Source organism: Apus apus, chromosome 1, assembly GCF_020740795.1.
Source record: "Apus apus isolate bApuApu2 chromosome 1, bApuApu2.pri.cur, whole genome shotgun sequence".
In the NCBI taxonomy this organism is placed as follows: Eukaryota; Metazoa; Chordata; class Aves; order Apodiformes; family Apodidae; genus Apus; species Apus apus.
In genome coordinates, this window is record NC_067282.1 from 43,556,650 (window position 1) to 43,576,322 (window position 19,673).

General features: G+C 37.4%; 1 protein-coding gene across 14 annotated transcripts in view; it reads right to left on the reverse strand.

Annotated features, from left to right (window-relative positions):
* MYCBP2 (MYC binding protein 2) overlaps positions 1-19,673 on the reverse strand; it is a 190,187-nt gene that overhangs the window by 2,239 nt on the left and 168,275 nt on the right. For all 14 annotated transcript variants that reach the window (XM_051608381.1, XM_051608380.1, XM_051608394.1 and 11 more), the window contains 13 exons: positions 18,943-19,023; positions 17,536-17,802; positions 14,445-14,728; positions 14,056-14,152; positions 10,924-11,043; positions 10,520-10,621; positions 8,828-8,956; positions 6,046-6,178; positions 5,677-5,780; positions 4,343-4,531; positions 3,537-3,644; positions 2,274-2,483; positions 16-123 (listed from right to left, as the gene is read on the reverse strand). In XM_051608381.1, the coding sequence (XP_051464341.1) occupies positions 16-123; positions 2,274-2,483; positions 3,537-3,644; positions 4,343-4,531; positions 5,677-5,780; positions 6,046-6,178; positions 8,828-8,956; positions 10,520-10,621; positions 10,924-11,043; positions 14,056-14,152; positions 14,445-14,728; positions 17,536-17,802; positions 18,943-19,023 (1,932 nt within the window). The remainder of the gene's footprint in view (positions 1-15; positions 124-2,273; positions 2,484-3,536; positions 3,645-4,342; positions 4,532-5,676; positions 5,781-6,045; positions 6,179-8,827; positions 8,957-10,519; positions 10,622-10,923; positions 11,044-14,055; positions 14,153-14,444; positions 14,729-17,535; positions 17,803-18,942; positions 19,024-19,673) is intronic.

Sequence of the window (19,673 nt, forward strand, 5' to 3'; positions counted from 1 at the left end):
AAGCTCTTTGCTTACCTGAGCCCTTGAAACATCAGAGCACGCACCACAAATGAGCTCTCTTGGATCATAGTCGTCTCCTTGTCCAGCCTCAGCATCACAACGAGCTTCGCCTCCAAAATAGGCCTTAATTTTATAGAAATGATTGGACGTTAAACCAGGGACAACTATTATTTCAACAAAACCAATTTGTTAAGGGAAAATTATGAATAACAGCCATTACACAGTAATCTCCACTACTTTGATCTCTCTTGACTTGGGTTCTAGATACATGTTTTTGAGGCAATGAGACGATGTCTCTCAATCTTGGGATAAACAAGGCTAAAAGTTTTGCAACATCCTCTGGCCTATGCAAGTGACCATAAGGCTTTTGAAACAGTTTCTGGATGTTCTGTGAACTGCATGTAAGGAAGGCAGAATGAGGCTGAAGGCAGCAGAGAAACATTCTAACACAAAGGCTTCTTACTAGCTGAAAGCTAACTTGGGATCCCTTATAATTAGAACTGTGCTATTTTCTATGTTCTCATCTCATTCAGGACACAGTGGGCACAAAAATGCACCAAGTAAGACTTCCAACTCTGATGAATTTCCTCATACAGTAAACTGTTTTTACCTGGAGTGGTGAGATGAGGCAATGAGTAACTTCCTTCCTTCCTTTGTTAGCATATTAACTAATTAGACAATGCACAAAATTCTTGCTCTCAGCAATTCTCACCTTTACGCAGTGATTGTAAAAAGACAGGAAAAGACAGGGAAGGCAACTGTAAGGAAAGTAAAATTTAAGAAGCCCACCTTCCCCTGAATTATGCAGACTAATAAAAAAAACAGAAGGGAGAGCCCTATGGAATCAACGTCAGGGAATTAGGTAGAAGTTTGGGGTGAGCTGGTGCTGAAGGAAGGAAAGAAGAAATTAGACAGTTGAATGTTGCTGTTCAGACAGAGTTTTGAAAGGGAATAGCGAGATACATGGGAAGGAAAAAGGGCAATAAGAAAACTACTGAAATATTGAGTATTAAATACTAGAAAGGAAGTGTAATGAAAACCAGGGACAGGACTAAAAACTGGGGAAAGTGAGTTGAAAAATATATTTTTTAAGGAAGGGAAAAAAAAAAGGCAGTTGGCAAATTGCTGAAGGATGAGGAGTGAAAATAGATTAACTCTTGGAGGCAGGAAAAAAAGTGAACTGAATAACTACAGTAGTGAGCTAGAGGGATTACTGCTCTACCCTAGCATATGGAAGTAAATCCTTTCTTCTCATATTTCCAAACTGTGCACTTCCATTTAGCAAAACAAATATTTGGGTTTCCCTTGAAAAATCTTATAATGAAATCACGTTGTTCCCTTTATTCCTTACGGAAAGAGGTGTGACCAATCAGCTAAATCAGCTTCAGAAAAAAGAAGCAATGGGAGGGTTTTAGTGATTATCCAAAATTTGTCTAACCATAGACAAAGAATGTTTGTCTCTTCTGTGTTGGTGGGGGAACCGGAGGCTCTTGATATACAATTTCTGTTTTCTGAATAAATTTCATATTCTCTACCTGAAGAAAACTGTACAGAGATGACCCAGAGCTAGACCACACATTTCCTCTTTCTACCCCTTTTTCATTCTTCTGATGCTTCTGGCCATCATGTCCATAGTCCAAGGCACTCAAGATGCCAAGATCTGAACTTAGTGTAACCAGTTAAGGATGGCAGTTTCCTTATCCCCCTCCTGAACAACTGCAGTATCATGAATCAAAATCAGAGAAGAATCTTCCTATCTTCAGAGACTGTCACTGAGGAAAACCACAGCTACCTGTTGGCTTCCAGAAGAAGTTATTTTTCTGCCCTGAATTCACTGTTTCCTGATGTTCCCATCAACTCCAAATCGGGTAAAAGTAGTATTTAGGTAGAATCTTAGTGAGGATCTCTACTTATCGAAGAGTCAGAATGAAACCTCTGGTTTTACTGTTTTAATGCTCATGTTGTTGGAAGTGGGACAAAGGCATGGTTGGTGTTATAACACAGTATCCTCTGCACATTCTTCTAAGGAGTTTAGCACCTCAATATGCTTTTGGTTTCTGAATTGCTCTGTATACACGTGAGCTTTATGAAATAAGACACCATGTACATCTAACTTGCTCACCACTTCTAAAATGACAATGTGATGACAGAGTACTTTTCCTGCTTTCCTACTCCATACACAATATACTTAAATACATGTTCCATTCTTTAAGAAATTACTTCTGAAATTTGTAACATACATTTCATTTGAAAAAAAGGACTCATTGTCCTACCTTTTTGCACTTGTAGCAAACATAATAAGCGTATCTGTTCATAGCGTAGCCAGCTGGGTCATTATAAAATCTGACACCTGGTGTTGTGATGGCCTCACTCTTGTGCAGCCCTTCATACTCCAACCTCATCAGCGCTTTTCTCCTTACATCTTCGTAGAGTTCTTTGATTGGATCAAGCAAATCTTTTAATACTGTATGATTGATTTTGTTCTGAAATGGAAAAAAACACAACTGTTCAAAATATCTTGCACCTTTATTACAACGGCTGCAATGATTTGGATTATGGTCGAACACGAACAGCACAATGGATGGTATAAAAACCTAAGGGTCCAGGCAGTGGGAATTTAAAAAAATGGCTGATCCACTACCTACTTGTTTTGCTGCAAAAATAGTAACCAGGAATGCTTTTTCTAAGGCCTTCTGTTAGATTAAGTCAGCAGCCCTTACAAGGGACTGTAACAACCGGAGCGAGATGAAGGGTACACAAAATATTCACCATGGCATGGGACTATTCTGATTGTACTTTTTTTTTTTTTTCTTCCTAATTTTGGTCCTTTTTGACTTAGCACTCAGCAATTAAGAGTGAGACTGACAGTCCTTTATGCCAGGTCTTTTGTCATTTAGTAGTCACAAGCTATTGCCACAAATTACCAAAGTACAGTCTGAAGGAAGAAACACAGCATACTGAAAGGACTGACCATTCACAGACTTTATATTCCAAGGGCCTTAAGCTGCCCTCTTTTCCCAGCAGCCATCATATGCTTTTGCTTACTGCAATGCTGATTTTGTGGAGCACAAGGGGAATTTTTAATAATTTCACCTGAACTAAGGACCAATATTCTTCAGCTCTGTCATCACATTGAAAAAGCAAAGCGGCTTTAAAAGGAGTTAGCAAAACAGAGAAGCCAAGTTTCCTGCTTCAGATAATGCACATTAAGATTACATCTTGCTCCCTGACTGGCTCCAAATACTGGGAAATTTACAAGCTGATGTTGCTAAAAATAAAGCAGCATTAAGATAATGTCTGCATTGTGCTTTCTTGTTTTCTTGTTAAGAGGACCTTTGCTTCAGGGAACAGGACAGGAAGGTAAAAAGACACATCAATGATACTTTTTCTTCAGTGACATGAGAAATTAAGGAAACAAGTGACGTGTAACTAATATCATAAGAAGCAAGATATAATTAAAAAAAAAAAAGAAAGAAAAACAAAGACAACGTTAGGCAACTTGTTTGACCTAGGCAGTAAATACCAAGCTTATTTACCTTGCAAATAGGACAGGACATAAACCCAAAAGTTATCCTTGGCCCCAGCCATCTGTTTTCCAGGACTCGCTGACAGCATTGCAAATGGAAAACGTGGCTGCAGTCCAGCTTTAGAAGAGAATATATGTAAGTGAGCACTGAAGTGACATTAACCACTAAAACAGAAGTAGTTATTTGCTCTTAGGTCACAACATATATCAATTCCAAAATTAATTTATTTAAAAACCTACAAAATCCCTATTTTCTTCTTAAAACAGAGAAACAATACATAAAATGGTTGTTAAAATTCATAACCTTTCCATTCCAAAACCACCAGTGGATGTATGAAGTAGAATCACAGAATGGTTAAGGTTGGGAGGGACCTTAAAGATCATCAGTTCCTACCTCCCCCTTATAAGCAGGGACACCTCACACTAGACCAGGCTGCACAAGCCTCATCCAACCTGGCCTTAAACACCTCCAGGGAGGGGGCTTCCACAGCCTCCCTGGGCAACCTATTCCAGTGCCTTACTACCCATTAATTACATATATTGTATATCCATTCATTATCTCAGTGGCACTTCGCATTTATAAAATACCATATATTTTAAATACACAGAGGAAATTAAATAGGTATAATCTGCTTTCTAGAAATAGCAGTATTTCCAGACAAAAAAAGCAAGCTTTTAAAGTAACTTATGTATTGTTATGGTGTCTGTTTTGAAATTTCTATGAATATATTTTGAGAGACTATATATGTTACCTTCTTCCACACTTAACCATAGTATTGCTCTCTTAAAAGGCAGGAAAATTAAAGAAAGATAAACCTGGATAGCTGGTGCTGCTGAAAGTGCTTCAGTAAAGCAGATCATGCACATGTCATCAGCATCTTGCTTCAGAGTTGTAGCATTCTTATCACAGCCATGCAGGCATGGCAAGCAGTGCTCTTCGTTCTTCACACCCCCACAGGGATGGCCACAGGCATGGGTCTTGCTGCAGGCAATTTTAGCATACTCCTATTAAAAGTAAATAATTAAACCTTTTTTTTTTTTCCTCCTTTCACTGAAAGGTTTGGCACAGTGTTGCTTTTGGAAGGATTGTTGTAACAAACTAAGATGACAGAATCAGGATTCATGTTGTCTGCTTCTACAGCAGTAGTACTTGGGAAAACCTGCACACTTTGTGTAGTTCAAGCAGAACTGATACCTTTGCTTCCTGATGTTTTTCCCCTGAATAGCAATGGTATAACAAAGATATAATTTTTAGATTTTAACTTTTAGTTTTAATATAAAGAGTAATATGATTTAATCCTCCATGTGTATTCTGTATATTAACTGCCTCTTGCACAATCTTTGCTTGCCCTGTACTAACAGCCCTTAGGATACCTGCAGATTGAGGTCCTTCAGTACAGGTATGAAATAACACACTCTTAAGATCCCATTATGAGTTGATCATTAACCAGCATAAAGCTGTTTTACACAGAAATGGCATTTTAACCACCTCTAATTCCTGTCCCTAATAAGTAGAAAACTCATAAAAGTCACCCAGAAGCTAACAATGAATTGAACAGAATTAACTAACAATAATATATCCAATAGGCTGAGAGAGAGGAAAAAAATAAGAAAATTTGCCACAAATAAACAGAAATAAACAGGCTGGGGATAAGAAACTGGTTAGGATTTGGCCTTCTACCAATTTTACCTGTACTGTAGGGCACAAAACCACTCAGGACACATGAATACACTTGACAAACTTAGCCTAGTCTTGAACATTCTGTGCTTACATAATAAACAGGTAATTAGGAAAACTGCTTTTTTATCAGGCTTTCCAGTACACACTAGACTTTATGTTGACAGTGTATTATTTTCCTTTATACTTAAAACACTATTGTGAAAATGTGAGGTACTTTCGATGATAATAATGGAACTCCCCAGTATTTTGGTTGACTACTGGTGTTTGTAGCCTGCAATTAAACTAAGCATTCAGAAACTTGGAAGTATTTGAATTACAATATAATATCCAAACCTTTTCACATGTGAGGTCTGATTTAAAGTAGACCACAGAGAAGAACAAAGTTTACTCAACATAAAAAAAATAAATTTGATCCTGCAGTCCCTTCCATTTATGTAATTAATGATGATTGATGTTTGGTAATACACACCTGGCAATCTGCATCAGAACAAACACTTCCCACTGCTGATAATTCTGTGCCACTCCTACAGCCACAGAAACGACACGCTTCAGAGCTGCTGGTGGTTGGTTTGCCTAGGCCAGCAAAAAGAAACAAACCCAAAAATTCTTGTCACGAAACACAAGGGATTGATTTTCTAACAACTGACAGCTGAACAGCAATCACAGAAAACTAGAAAAACAGCAAACCTTACACAGTCAAACTATTTTCAGCAATTAAAAGCATTACCCTACAAGAAGTGAAAGCCTCAACTTTTTTTTTTTTTTTCATTTTGGACAAATGTTCATGTAAAAGGCAGAAATAATCAGAAAAAAGAGCAAGTAACAACAGTTGTTTTACCTGTCTGTTCTCTAAACTCCACCATAGCCTTCATAGTTTTAGAATCCGCTAATGCCATCAGCCAGAAAAGTTTGGTCCTGCCACAGCCCTCATGGAGATCAACTTTGATAGCTTCTTCTTCTTCTTTGAATACCTGTCAGGTTAACCAAACAGATAATAAATAGTATCTCTTATTTTTGTCACTGTCCTTTTGGATTTTCATCAGATGTCTTATAGATTCTGTGGAGTTTGTCTACTGCAAGGTATTCTTCTTTTATGCATTCCATAATTTAATTAGATATTAAGAAGAAATTCTTAACTGTGAGGTTGGTGAGACACTGGAACAGGTTGTCCAGGGAAGCCGTGGATGCCCCCTTCTGGAAGTGTTCAAGGGCAGGTTGGATGGGGCTCTGAGCAACCTGGTCTAGTGGGAGGTGTGCCTGCCCATGCAGGGGGGTTGGAACTAGATGGTCTTTAAGGTCCCTTCCAACCCAAACCATTCTGTGATTCTATGGTAATTTATACAAATTGCAGAATGGATAGATAAAGGCTTTATGTTTTTAAAAGTAAAACTATATTAAATCAACACTTGTGCTAACATGTCTAGGAAACAACAGAGCAGCAACACTAAGAAGAGATCTGCACAACATATTTTCTAATTTAAAAAATACAGAGCTTGGACTTCATAACTACTGTTCAACTCATCCAACAGGCCACAGTGTATATAAGCACACAATTACATTAGAAATATCTTCATGTAACCATGCCAGTAGTTTATCAAAGCAACATGGAAAATTATGGTCTAATTCTATGTACTACAGAGTAACAACTATACGTGTAATATTAGTTTTTTTGACTTTCACATAGATACAGAGTGGATACTTTCAGCTACAATGAAGAAAAAAAATTTTTTTGCAAAATCAGAAAAAACAGCATGAGATCCTTATTGGACTTTATACAGGCTCTTTCTTTTTCTCCTTTCCTAAGTTTTATAAGCAGTTCTGTTTTCATTCACCTCACCTGCAATGCAATAAACGTTACATTTTTCCTAAGTATGGATGCATACTCTCAATTTAAACCTTGTTTTCATTCTTATTAGAATCAAGAACCTCAAATTGCTTTGCAAAGGATTCACATAAGCAGGTCACAGTAACTTAAGAGGCTGTTCTTTCTTGGAGGGAGAGAAAATACACTAACGAGGTATGTATGACAGAAGCTGGAGAGAACCCAGGAAGGTGACAGAAAGCAGGAGACAGGGAATATGACAGCATTTAAAATGTAAATCGAAGGGATTAACATGAGAGATGTAAAGTAAAGGTGGTGAATAAAGAGTAAAAGTTTCAACATGCTTTCAGAAGTAAGAGAAAAATCTGGTAAGTAGGTATTTTTTGAAATATTAAAGGAGAGATGTGAGGACTTCTATGAGATAAGAACTTACTTTTTATCAACTGTAATCTGAACAGGCTATATAGGAGAAATCAGAAAAATGTATCAGTCTAGACTGTGCTGTGCCATGACAGAAGAGTAGACATATAAAATCATCATCTTAAGATGACAAAACAGGGTAATTTCCAAGGGGCTTGCAAAGATTCTGGCTAAGAAATAGAAGGTAACAGATTCCGGTGGAACTTCCACGCAGAGTCTATGCTGCAAATGGTGAGGCACCAAGTGTAGAGTGAAACTCGGCACCAGTGATCTGAAGCTTCCATCACACGTGCTCTAGACTAGCTGATGCTTTGCACTGAACCACCATTAGCAGTTTGGCTCTGGATCTATCTTTTTTTTGTTGTTTTCAGCTTCATCTGAAAGAAATCCAGCTCATGCACTCCAAGGCTGCTCCATAACACAAACCGAAGCACAGTAACGAGATAAGGAGACCTGCTTCAAAAGCCCATTCCTGATCCTAACTAAAAAGCCAACGTAAATGTAGTCTAGGAGAGGACGAAGAGGAATGATTTCCACTGAATCAACTTCATTAAAAAGGTTTATTATTTTAGCCTTTGTACAGACATAAGTTGTCAGAGGGGAAGGGGAAAATAAGGGACCACAACAAGCTCAAGAGAAAACTCATGGAGAAACTCCAAGGAGAACACAGCTTCAGGATTAGAGATGAAGTGGGTAAGAGAATAACTCAAAAAAACATTAATTAGCAGAGTACAAAGAAACTTGTAAAAACTTATCTAGGGAAGTCAGAGAGGAAAGAGGTTTCATTCCTAAAAACAAAGCCAAAAGAAATCTGGGAATTTTCAAGCTTATGGAAATGACAACAGATTTCTCTGTAAGAAGACAGTGAGAGCTGGACGAATACTGAAAAGTAAGAGAAGACTGACATAAGGGAACCAGTAGGAAAATTTTCTGTCAAGTGGTCTCCCTGGATATTAAAAAACATATATACCTTAAAAACAAAGGGGCTGACAAGCACTGGCTCATATGATAGAAGTAGTAAAGAAGATATAATTAACAGCATTAAAGAAATAATGTATATTTAAGAAAGTCTATGAGTTTCCTAAGAAATGTTCCTAAAAAATATTATAAGAGTGAAGCAAGCCGGTGTTGTTTAAGGCTTAGATTTAGGGACTGCTATTTGATTTTTCCAACCTTCTTTGCGTGATAAAGGACAAGAGAATTTAACTAAAACCAACCTAAAAAATAATTAAATGGAAACTTATCTATCCCACCTCAAACGTAAAAGAAAATACCATTTTCAGGTTTGGTTCTTGCTGCTGCCTTTTGCTGCTGCCTTCACTGGGGACATGCACACAAGGTGTGCAGTGCACACGACAAGATAGGATGTACATTCTACCTGTCTCTGATGGGTTTTTGTTCGCCGATGGAGGTGAAGGAATCGGTCACAGTCTGTACACAAATTCCCACAGATGTTGCATAAAATGATTGCAGCAGTCTCACCATCATCATGGTTATCACACATTGGCTGAAAAGAAGAAGAAAAAATAGGACATAATTGTCTTTTTATTAATATCCTCATTTCCTTTCAGCATCTGTTTGTATTCTTCCCCAGTTATCGCCCCAAACTAATAAGGGAAGATAAAGAGCTTGTTTAGCCTAATCATTGTATCTTTAGAACAATCAGTGTCTGAAGAAGTAATCCTGGATGCAAAAAGCCCCAATTTACTACATTAGTTCTTCTGACATTCTTAATTTCATATTTTGTGTGATGTAACAAACCCACATTTTTCAACAATACAGTTGAGACATCATTTCAACTAGTCTGAGAAAAGGTTTATGTGGTAACGATGGGTTATGGGCATGTTAACAGAAAAGTTCAGGTCAGTCAACATGGATGATATTTACCCTTACTTATTTTGTTATGTTGCAATTACTTTGCTTGATCATCTAATCACAGCTGTAGGTTATCTATAACTAGACAGAATACAAAGTAACCAACTTCAACACCCACCATAAAATGAGGTTGTTCTAGGGATTTAAGTTGTTTTTAAAAACCAACAGTACTCTTTTGCAGTTCAAAATATCTGTGCAAGTAAGACTTCAATGACTGACTTTGACTATGCATATGTCTAAGAACAAGTTTCCATCATACTCCCAGAACCTGTGGTTTTCATGATGCTGCTCATGCAACTTAGAAGAGAATCCTTTCAATAGCAGTCCTGGTAGGGGGAACACAGTTCACCTCAACATTTGCATATCTTGGTATAAGATGTGATTGGGGAATTTCATGTTGGGTTCAGCAGCTTGTATCTCTGACTGTCTTGGCTGTTCCTCTGACATTTCCAAAGGTCTACAGAAGCCCCTTGACTTTCTTAACCACCTCAGAAACCTTTGTGTCTGCTTCCTTCCCAGCAGAGTTTGAGTCCTTGCTGCTGCTGTGTCTCCTGTACTCTCCACCTACACTAACTGCTTTGGAGGCTTCTATCCTCCCTCAGCTGCTAGTAGGAAGGCACAGTCTTCCCTTGCCTCCCACAAGGATCCATCTAGCCAAGTTACAAAGCTTCATTATTGCGCTCTTTCCAGATTCATATTTTAAAAAAACACAACATAAGCTTTTTGCGATATGGAAAAATATAAACAGAAACTCGATGAATCCATCATATTCCATATTAAATTTGTAAATCCTCTGGGTAAATGGTAGCTCTACTGAATTCAGTTAGAGTTTCTTTCTCTTTGGGATAATTGCACTCTACCGAGATGCGGAAGAGGAAGCTAAATTACAAAGAAGTTATTGAGGAACACAAAATAATTGATTTATTAGGTGAGAGAGATCCAGATAGAAAGAAAAAAGCTCTAACAGAGGGTGACACATTTAACTGAGTCAATCTACTCTCAAAATTCCATCCTACAGGTATTAGAAAGGCCTTGCTCCATCCTGAACATCAGTAGAATTGCTGCCTTACTGTTTCAAGTTGGAATATTTTTTTCTGAGCTTGTCTAGAACACAAATACTACCTTTCGCTAACAGTATTCTCAATTATTTGACTACTGAGTAAATCAAACAGAAAAAGATGATTTTCAGTCTCACCATCTGTTTCTGCTGTCCATCCTTTCCCATCCATCTTCCTGAGGACAGTCTATCAACATGATCCTGATCAAGCACACAGAGGGATGCTAGGGCCAGCCATAGCTGTTGAAAGGTAAAGTAGAATTAAATGGTTTAGAAATGCAAAAAAGCACACAATAAAGCTTACTGAACTTTTGGAACAACCTTCTTTCTTTCAGGTGTGTCACCTTATGGTCATAAATACAGTAGTTAGCAGACAAGAGAGAAACAGTGCTAGATGTGAAGAAAATAAACTGGACACAGTATGCACTGTTTCCTGAAACAACCTGTATTTGGAAGCTTTTTCTAAAATAGAATAAGGCTCTTGGATGGGCTCCTACCACATGTTTACAACAAACTCATGTTAAGTTTAGTAAAGTTCTTACTCTGGTTGTTGCAATGCACCTCACTGGTGATCTGTATTCTTCTTCCATTTTGGTCAGAGCTATGATGGTTTCAGCAATAGCATTCTTTGTCACACGGGACCAAGCTTCTGACAGATGACCCTGTTAAAGAGGAAATTCCATATTACTAAAAGCTGTAATAAATTAAACTATTAAAACTGTAATTAGAGCTGCTACAAGCAACATCAGGTTAGGATCTCAAGTTAGAACAGAAAAAGAGGAAGTCAGGGATGACTGATAAATTGGATGTTTTCATATCAGACAGATATGGTAAAAAATAGTTTTCAATTAGTCAGGTGACTAAAGTAGTCTCTAAGCAACTACTGGAATAACTAACTTCGAATAGGTAGAGGGCATAAGATCTGAAAAATGAAAGGGCATATTGCTAAGGCCCACCCATCAACCCCCACACACCACGCAGAAACAGATGCAGATCTGGAGCACAAATAAGAGACTGTGAATAACACAGAGATTATAGTGGGTCCCTAGAGAAATCAGCTTCACTCCCCTAGCTTGGACCTCCTGAATACCCTCCACCATTGCCATAGTTTCAAAGAAATGAAGAGTACACAGGAAACAGCAGAACTATAGCATACTTTTCAAAGCAACCTTAGAATTCTGACCCTACAGCACTGACTCATACCCTTGAGTTCCCAACTCAGAGACTGTTGAATCCTTACATTCTTCAAGTAATTTCTAAACTTCTAAACCTCATGATAAAGGTGACAGAAATAACTGAGACTCACTAGACTCTAAAAAGGAAGCTACAAGTGACTAACTCAGATGTAGATACCTACACATTACAAATGATGAAAAAGTTAAGTGAATCACATTTGTAACTGTTACGAAGTGGCTAGTAAGATGGATGTCACCCTACGGATAATTAGCAGATCTAAAAAGCTTTAAAGAAAGGTTCTTAAACTAGGACCCCTCTTATCCTTCACCCTCTTTTGGGTAGCAGGGCTGAACCCCTGAACAAGTTTTCAGCATGCCTAAACCACAGAGGTCCCTTACAAAACATAATCAAGAAACATTATTACTCTCACCCTTGAATGGCCTCAGTCAGGGCTCCCTCATTTAGAATGAAAGGAAACAAAGTTCAGATCTCTTCTTCATACAAGAGCAGAGTCTGTATTATTTGGCTACTGGACACTTCAAACTCAGTCCCAATCATTCCTTTAGGAGCCGCTACACTTTAAGCATTCAATTTAGAATCTGCTGAAAGAGGGATTTATATGCACATCTGAGAGGACTATGCTTTACCTGACTGACTACATTCTCTTATTTTTGGAATAAATAGTTACATATTCATTCCAAGTAGAATGGCTTGAACAGGAGAGTTCAAGACCCAAACCACTACACCCAACAGCCAGCACTACTGGAGAACAATCAGGTAGGTGGGAGAGGAAGCCCAGCAGACTGTGAATATGTATACAAGTTGCCATATCTGATTCAAGGACATTTCTGCTAACTTCTGCAATGGTTTTTGAGAACCAGATATTAGCAAATGCAGCACTTTCATGGATAAAGGTCTTGAATGGCTAAAGGAGCTGCTTAGATAAAAATATAAGCATCTGATTCTAGTCTGACAGTAATTTTCTATTTCTACTAATCTCTTTTATTCCTGGCAAATGTCTCTGCTCAGCTTAGTTTTAATCAGCTGTTCATTAAGGGACAGGCTCTCCCATCATCATGTGAGACAGAATCCTATAAAACAAGGATCACAGAGATTGATTCAAAAGACTTACCCAGTATTATTTAAAAAAATGCTGCAGAAGAGAATACACTATTTCCCTGATGTTTTTCCACTTACCCAAAGCATACCTACTGACACTGGCTACAAATGATACTGGCAACAACCCTTAAAAAAGGATAAAGATCTTGAACAAATTATGCCCTCCCCAGTTAATTCCCAATATATATTGCAACTTATACATTGAAAGCAATGGGGTGCCTGGGAAAAACATTTGGGCATATACACACAGGTGGCACCATGTTAATCCTGGCATTTACTGTCTTCTGAGTACTTGTCTTGGCAACTGCTATTTTTTTTGGTCCTAGTTTTTATACACAATTTCCTAAAACGTTGCTAAAGTAAGCACAAACAAAAATCCATTGTGTGGAATCACAGTGGCACCTACAACAGACCTCTCCTCTCTAGTCACTGGAGCAACTGAAGCAAAGACTAAGCAATCACTTTATGTATGGACCAGCACTAACTCTTAACTAAAGATTAATTGTGAGATTCTGAAATAAGAATCAAGAGCAGCAATTGCAGAAAATACCCATCCAGTTTCAGCAACTTTGGGAAGGGATCTCCTGAAGTTAAGCACAGTGAATGGTTTAGAAATAGGACTTCAAAGCTGAACATACTGAAATAGCTTCAAAAGGGTAATCACAGAGGAAAATCTGGGTCATTTAGAGCATCTCACTGAAACAGGTACAGAATTAAGGAAAACAAAACCAAACCCAACTAAACTCCTTTCCCTATAACATACACAAAGCCTGTTTGGTTGTTTTTGGGGTTTTTTGCCCCTATTGTTTTTGGGAAATAGCTGAATCACTTTTCATCAAATTCTTCTGCCAAAAAACTTGCCCAAAGCAGATACAACTATGGAAGAATTCAGCTTAGATGGTTAAAGTAATAAACATCTATAAATGTAGATTTCAGTACAACTGAATTAAGTCAATTTTAACATGCAATCTTAACCAGAAACTCCACATATAAAATCTACATACAGTTATGTGAAAAAAACACTTTTTACTTCAGAGACACTTTTCAATTGGAGTTTTGAGTGCTCAAGACTTAAAAAAACAGGCTTCTAAGTCAATAATGAGGAAAATTACACATAATTATGAATTCTTAAATTTCTGGTACAACTGACTTCTTTAAAAGCTTATTTCAAAACTGGATTTCTGCTTAGCAGAAGCAGAAATACTTTGCTACTGCTCATAAGCCTGGAGTCTACCCAGAAAACGATACCTTTTTCTTCTTGAGACTACCCCACATTTATCAGCTCCATCCAATACTAACTGTTTTAGTAATGAAAAATGTACTCTTCAGGATCAGAAATATTTGCATATCCTCCACACATTTGAAGGACAGAAACTTACTGCTGCCATGTCTTTAATGAGTTTAATAATTATCTCTGAAATCTGTGTTGGTGTTGATCCCTTCATCCACCAATGGCTCTCACCTCGCCGAATGTAGCTGCAAAGGACATAAGGTAATAGACAAAGTGAAGCCAAGTAATTAGTTCCTACTTGTCAAAAATCCACCACAAAGAAATAGTGCACATATTCAGGTGGTTGTGGTGTTTTGGTTTTTTTGTTTTGTTTTTTAAAAATCAAAATCACTAACATGACTCATACTGTTATTCAGGTGTTACACAATTCTTTCAATTTATAAAGACAACGTAACTGACTTCAAACAGTGTAATTGTTTTATGCCTTTAGCTTGAGAATATACATATATATATATTTATACTTTTTTTCAAACAAACCTGGAATTGAAGATCATTGGAAGTGTGACTGTAGTAACTCCTTTGCCTGCAGTAGTGCCAGCTGTCCCTGTTATAGTAGTTCCTTTGGCTTTTAGCTGTACAGTGAGAGCTTTGGCAATGCATCCCAAAAACATGTCCAAGATACCTAGTTTATTCCAATCTCCTTTTTCTGTTGAGTGAATGATATCACTTATATCTGCTGGTGGAAGAGACTTCACTCCTATAATACTAGCCAGGCGACTAGGGGTTACCTCAGGCAAAACACGTCTTAGTAATGATGTTACCTGGAGGAAAAAAATCACAACAGCACAATTCTTACCAAGACAGCTGGAGTTTTAAAGCAAAAGTCAGAAAATCTTTTTTCAGGAGTTATTCTAGTAAGAAGGACTGAATCTACTTTCTGTACTTAAATCACACCTGTAAGAAATTCTGTAAGGTTTTCTATCTTGTTTTGAAGTTTTTGCTTATGTGTGCAGTGAGGCAAGGCCAAAGAGTCCAGAATCAATCTCACTCCAACAGCAGCCTTCAAATATTAACAAAATTATGCTTGCCACTGGACTTAGGATAACAGGGATACAGATGTTTGTACAACTCTGATTTGCTTGCACATTACAGACATATTACCCACTTTGCATATAATCTTTACATATGAATCTTTAGATGTCAGAAATTCTGTGGTAGAACCATTAGAGATTAGAGACACTTTAGACTTCTGATAACAAAGTACTTGACTTGAGGTACTAAGAACTATGACAATCTTTTCCTCCTCCTTTAGTTTCCCTTCTGATATTCTAACTGGCATTTTTTAATAGGAAATCTGTGACAATTGCTTTGGATGTAACAGGAGATGTCTTGAAATTATAAGCTTCAACCTTACCAGGAACTGGGGTTGAAATCGGCTGCATCATGCAAAGGTTGGCCCAAATCAGGATGTATGAAAGCTTAAGGAGTTGACATTTCATATCTAATTTCTCAAGCCTTCAATGTCCTCTTGCAAAACTAGACACATTTTTAGAAGAAAACCCAGTATTTTGCATATCTGCATTATATCAGAATTACTAAGCAGGGCACTATCTTCCTCCAGGCAAGTTGAAATGCGACATTTTGACAGTTCAGAAAATCGGAAAAAGTAGAGAGTGTAAGACATAAAAAACTTCTGAAACAGGAACTAAAAATTCACCTAGAGAAGGCACAGCAGGCAGCAACAACAAGCTAGTGTGTTACCTGTGTTACATGTCTGTATGTGTATATAGATACACATTTACTCAGACAACACTCAAGTTCCGAAAGAACTGCACAAAAGCTCTACCTGAGGATGCCCAAAGGAAACTGCCTAGAAAGGAACTGCGTAGTTTCACACTATGTCTTACACTCAGACGGTGAGTGTCAAAGAGATGCTAAGGACTCATCCAGATCACTAACAGACAATGCTAATTAAAAACCTCTCATCTTACCTACAACAGGCTATATGGGCGTTATAGATGTGTAATATGAAATACTCAAACCACACTAGATTTTTAGGTCCTGTCCACTTGGCATACATTTCAACCATGCTCTACTCATTCAAGGTCTAATCTCAACCAGGGAAGCCTCTGCTTCACCTGTTATGATGTTTTAGCAAGACCACCATTAGTAATCCCCTAATTCTAGCTGTCACTGTCCCTCAAGGTCAAACATGATATTAAAAGGGCATTAATTAACTATGGCATACTCAAATCATGCTAATATTTACCAAGATTTGGTGCATATGAAGCACATATGTGGGGATATCTGTGTAGCTTTCTTAGACTCTTTCCCCACAATGAAGTGGCATGAGATCTTACTGGAAAAACAAACAGTGACCTCACTTCTTCCTTCCACACCTGAAAACTGCTTTTTGTATAGAATTCTTACTTGCAGTAACTAACTAAACCAGCTTTCAAACTTAATACATTTGAGAAATGGGAAATTAACAGCTCTGACATTTAAAAGGAGCATCTTGCAATTACATGAAGTACTTCTGGATGATGCTGTCCTTTATAAATAAAGTAGAGAAATGCAATACATGACCTTTAAGAAGTCTCTTTTTTTTGGAATGTAATACACAACCCTGGCCTGAATTTTAAATACTGGCAGTCACAAGGCAGGGCCAACTGGAGAGTCTGAATTTCCATCTTAGAAAAGGGAATTCTTAGTCATTGTGTCAGAAATACCTGACAAACTGAACACACCTAACAGGATGTGAATGAATCTGCTGAAAATATGAACAACTGGGCTACAGTGAAGTAAGATTCACTGAATACTGTGTCAAGTAAGATTCACTGAAGAAACCTTAGCAACATCACTCCAAACTGAACGTCGTGTGCTTATGCAAAAGACCCCCATTAGGACATGCAAAATGACTAATTACTCTTGGGCATCCTACTTTATTTCAGCAACAATCCTTGCCAAGCAAATCATACATCCCTCTGATGTGTGAGTTGAGAAGGCAATTTATCCTGCCCTATCCAAAATCCTTCAGAATAAGGAAAAAAACAGGTGAAGATGATATTACTCAAAGGCAATGCAGAGTAGTTTGCTGATTTTGTTTCACGATGATGATTAATTAAGCAATTTTGGGTTCTTACACCTCAGTTCTACCTCTTGGACACAAAGCATTGTGTTTGTTTTAATTTCACAGCTGTAGCCTTCATTATCTTCAACACTGTTTGTGTGTCCTACAAATAGTTTTATACAGTCAAATTGTGGTGGTGCTGGAGTATGCATGTATTTATATATCAAACACATAAGACTTTATAATTTCGTATTACATATTCAAAAACTGGGGGAAAAAAACCTCAAAACCTGACACTTCAATTATGAAAAAAGATTCTGTGGTTTGTTTTCAAATGTTCATAAATGTCTATCTGCCTTCTGCTCATGATTGCAATAGAAAGTTGAGTTGCTTTATTTACAGTTATTCCCCATGTGGAATACAAGGGGCGAGATGAGTACGACTGGCGAAACATTTCTGAGGCAAAACAACCAAAAAAATTCAAACACATATTACGCAGTCACACGCACAACTTTTTTCTTGGAATAGCAAGGGGGACAAGGAGCAGTCAGCACTGACCTGCCTCTGCACCCTGGGAGAAGCAGTGTGCAGCAGTGAGAAAAGGTCCTGGAGCAGAGTCAGCTGCTGAGCCAGATACTGCCGGCCGACGTTGGAACCGCTCAGCGCCAGAACCATCGAGAGCAGCTCGAAGCAATAAGCATCAGAAGCGGCGTCTTCGTCGTTGGGCTGCGAGTTGGCGTTCTCCTTGCTGGAGATGGCATGTTCCCACTCCTCACGCACACGGGTTGCTTCCATTCGTATGGCCTGGACTATATGAGCACACACCTAGCCAAGCAGAATCCACAGAATCAATTGCCGTGGTTGGAAAGGGCCTCTGAGGTCACTGGAGTCCAACCATCGACACAAAAACACCCCACAAAGAACCACACCCACCCCACCAGAAACACCCATGTAAAAAGGAACTCTAAAAAACTTCCAGAAAGGGAAAGAGATTGTGTTTTATGCACCTTCGCAACTATGAGCAAAAGGGAAAAAACCTGTGAAATTTGGCCTGTGCTTGAATTACTTTTCAACAGAAATTTAAACAATGGATAACATTTATATTTAAATTTAAATATTACATTCCTTAGAATTAAGAATCAAGATTTATTACTGAACTTGCTCATCTTAATTCTGGAAAACGTTATTTAAATAAAGCTTTTTAAACTGTAGTTCCTGCCTTTTAGTTTGCTTTTTACACAGAACACAGAGATTTTAAAGTTTGCTAAGATGGGTGACAAAAAAGTAGATTCTGAATGACTCATCCAACCAACTTAAAAATGAATGTAATGCCTCTTGTATTGCTGTAAAAATCTTTACAGCAACATTTGTCTCATGATCGATGTCATGAAGATAATATAAAAGATGCTTTAGTTGTTATATTTTTAAAAATTAAGTATTCATAAGAAAAAACACACTCTTAACTACTGCTTTATGTTTGGAATAAAAAAGATAAGCCACAAATTCAAACTTTCACTGACTACAGGAAAGAAGAATTTAAGAATCTATCAACTGTTTTTGTTTTTAGGATTAAATTTTAGCAAACCTAAATACCTTCTGATTACAAAAACTGGGAGAAAACATGCCAAACTAAGAATCTATACTCAGTCACTGAATCTCTCTAGAAATTTGAGAGGGTCTACTATTATGCTATTATAATCAGCAAGCACAAATAAGTACCATGTACAAGTCAATTTTAAAAGGTTTCGTTTAAAATTTGTCTAATAGAATTTAAATGGATTTTTTCAGTGTTAATTTCAGCAGATTTTTCATATAAAATGTACACGGATAGTATTTAAAATGAAAAAAAAAGAACAATATAAGAAATGAAAGTGTCAAGTAAAAGGCACTATATTCACTGAAAATGAACATACTTATTACAACACAGAAACATTTGATGCCCAAAACATTTCAGAATGAACAAACCTGCTTCTGCAAATTTGTCAGTTTGCTCCGGCTGAATATGATCCCTACCATGTGCTCCTTCAGGTCTGCATCTGATGTTGCCTTCATAAAAAGCATAATTAATATTAGATCAAGAGTTTCAAGAACATTCCTTAATTACTGTAGTAATTAATATGGAATTTCAACAAACTCTGTTTTAAAGATTGGTTGCTTTTTGTTACAGGGGAGTAAAATACATAAGCAAGATAAATTTAACTAGGGTTAATATAAACCTTTTAGATGTATTTACTTTCTTTATAAGAGGAAACTTGAGCATGAAAAAAAATAATCAGTAAGCTAAACAAGTGAAGTATAATGATCTGAGATTCAGCCTCTTCATGTAGCTTAACACAATCACTGATTACGTATCTATAAAGCAGTGCAGGGAATATTCTTTTCAGTTTATATATTTCACAGTAAAAGAAACAGGGAACAGACAATTAAGTTACCACACAACAGACATGAGAAAAATAAACTTTTACAAGATGTGTAATTAGTCATGGAACTTATTGCCACAAAGTGGTGGGCAGAACAAAACCATATATCATATGAAAAATGAAATTACTTTCACTGAGGACAGTAAAATCTTGGCTATTAAATGTGACAGTCCAGATAGAGATAAAGTGAGTTTTTCAGGAACGCTTCTTAAACTAATTCTTGTTGGCAGACAGGAGAGGATACTACGTAAAAGGATACTAGTGTGGTTTCTTAAT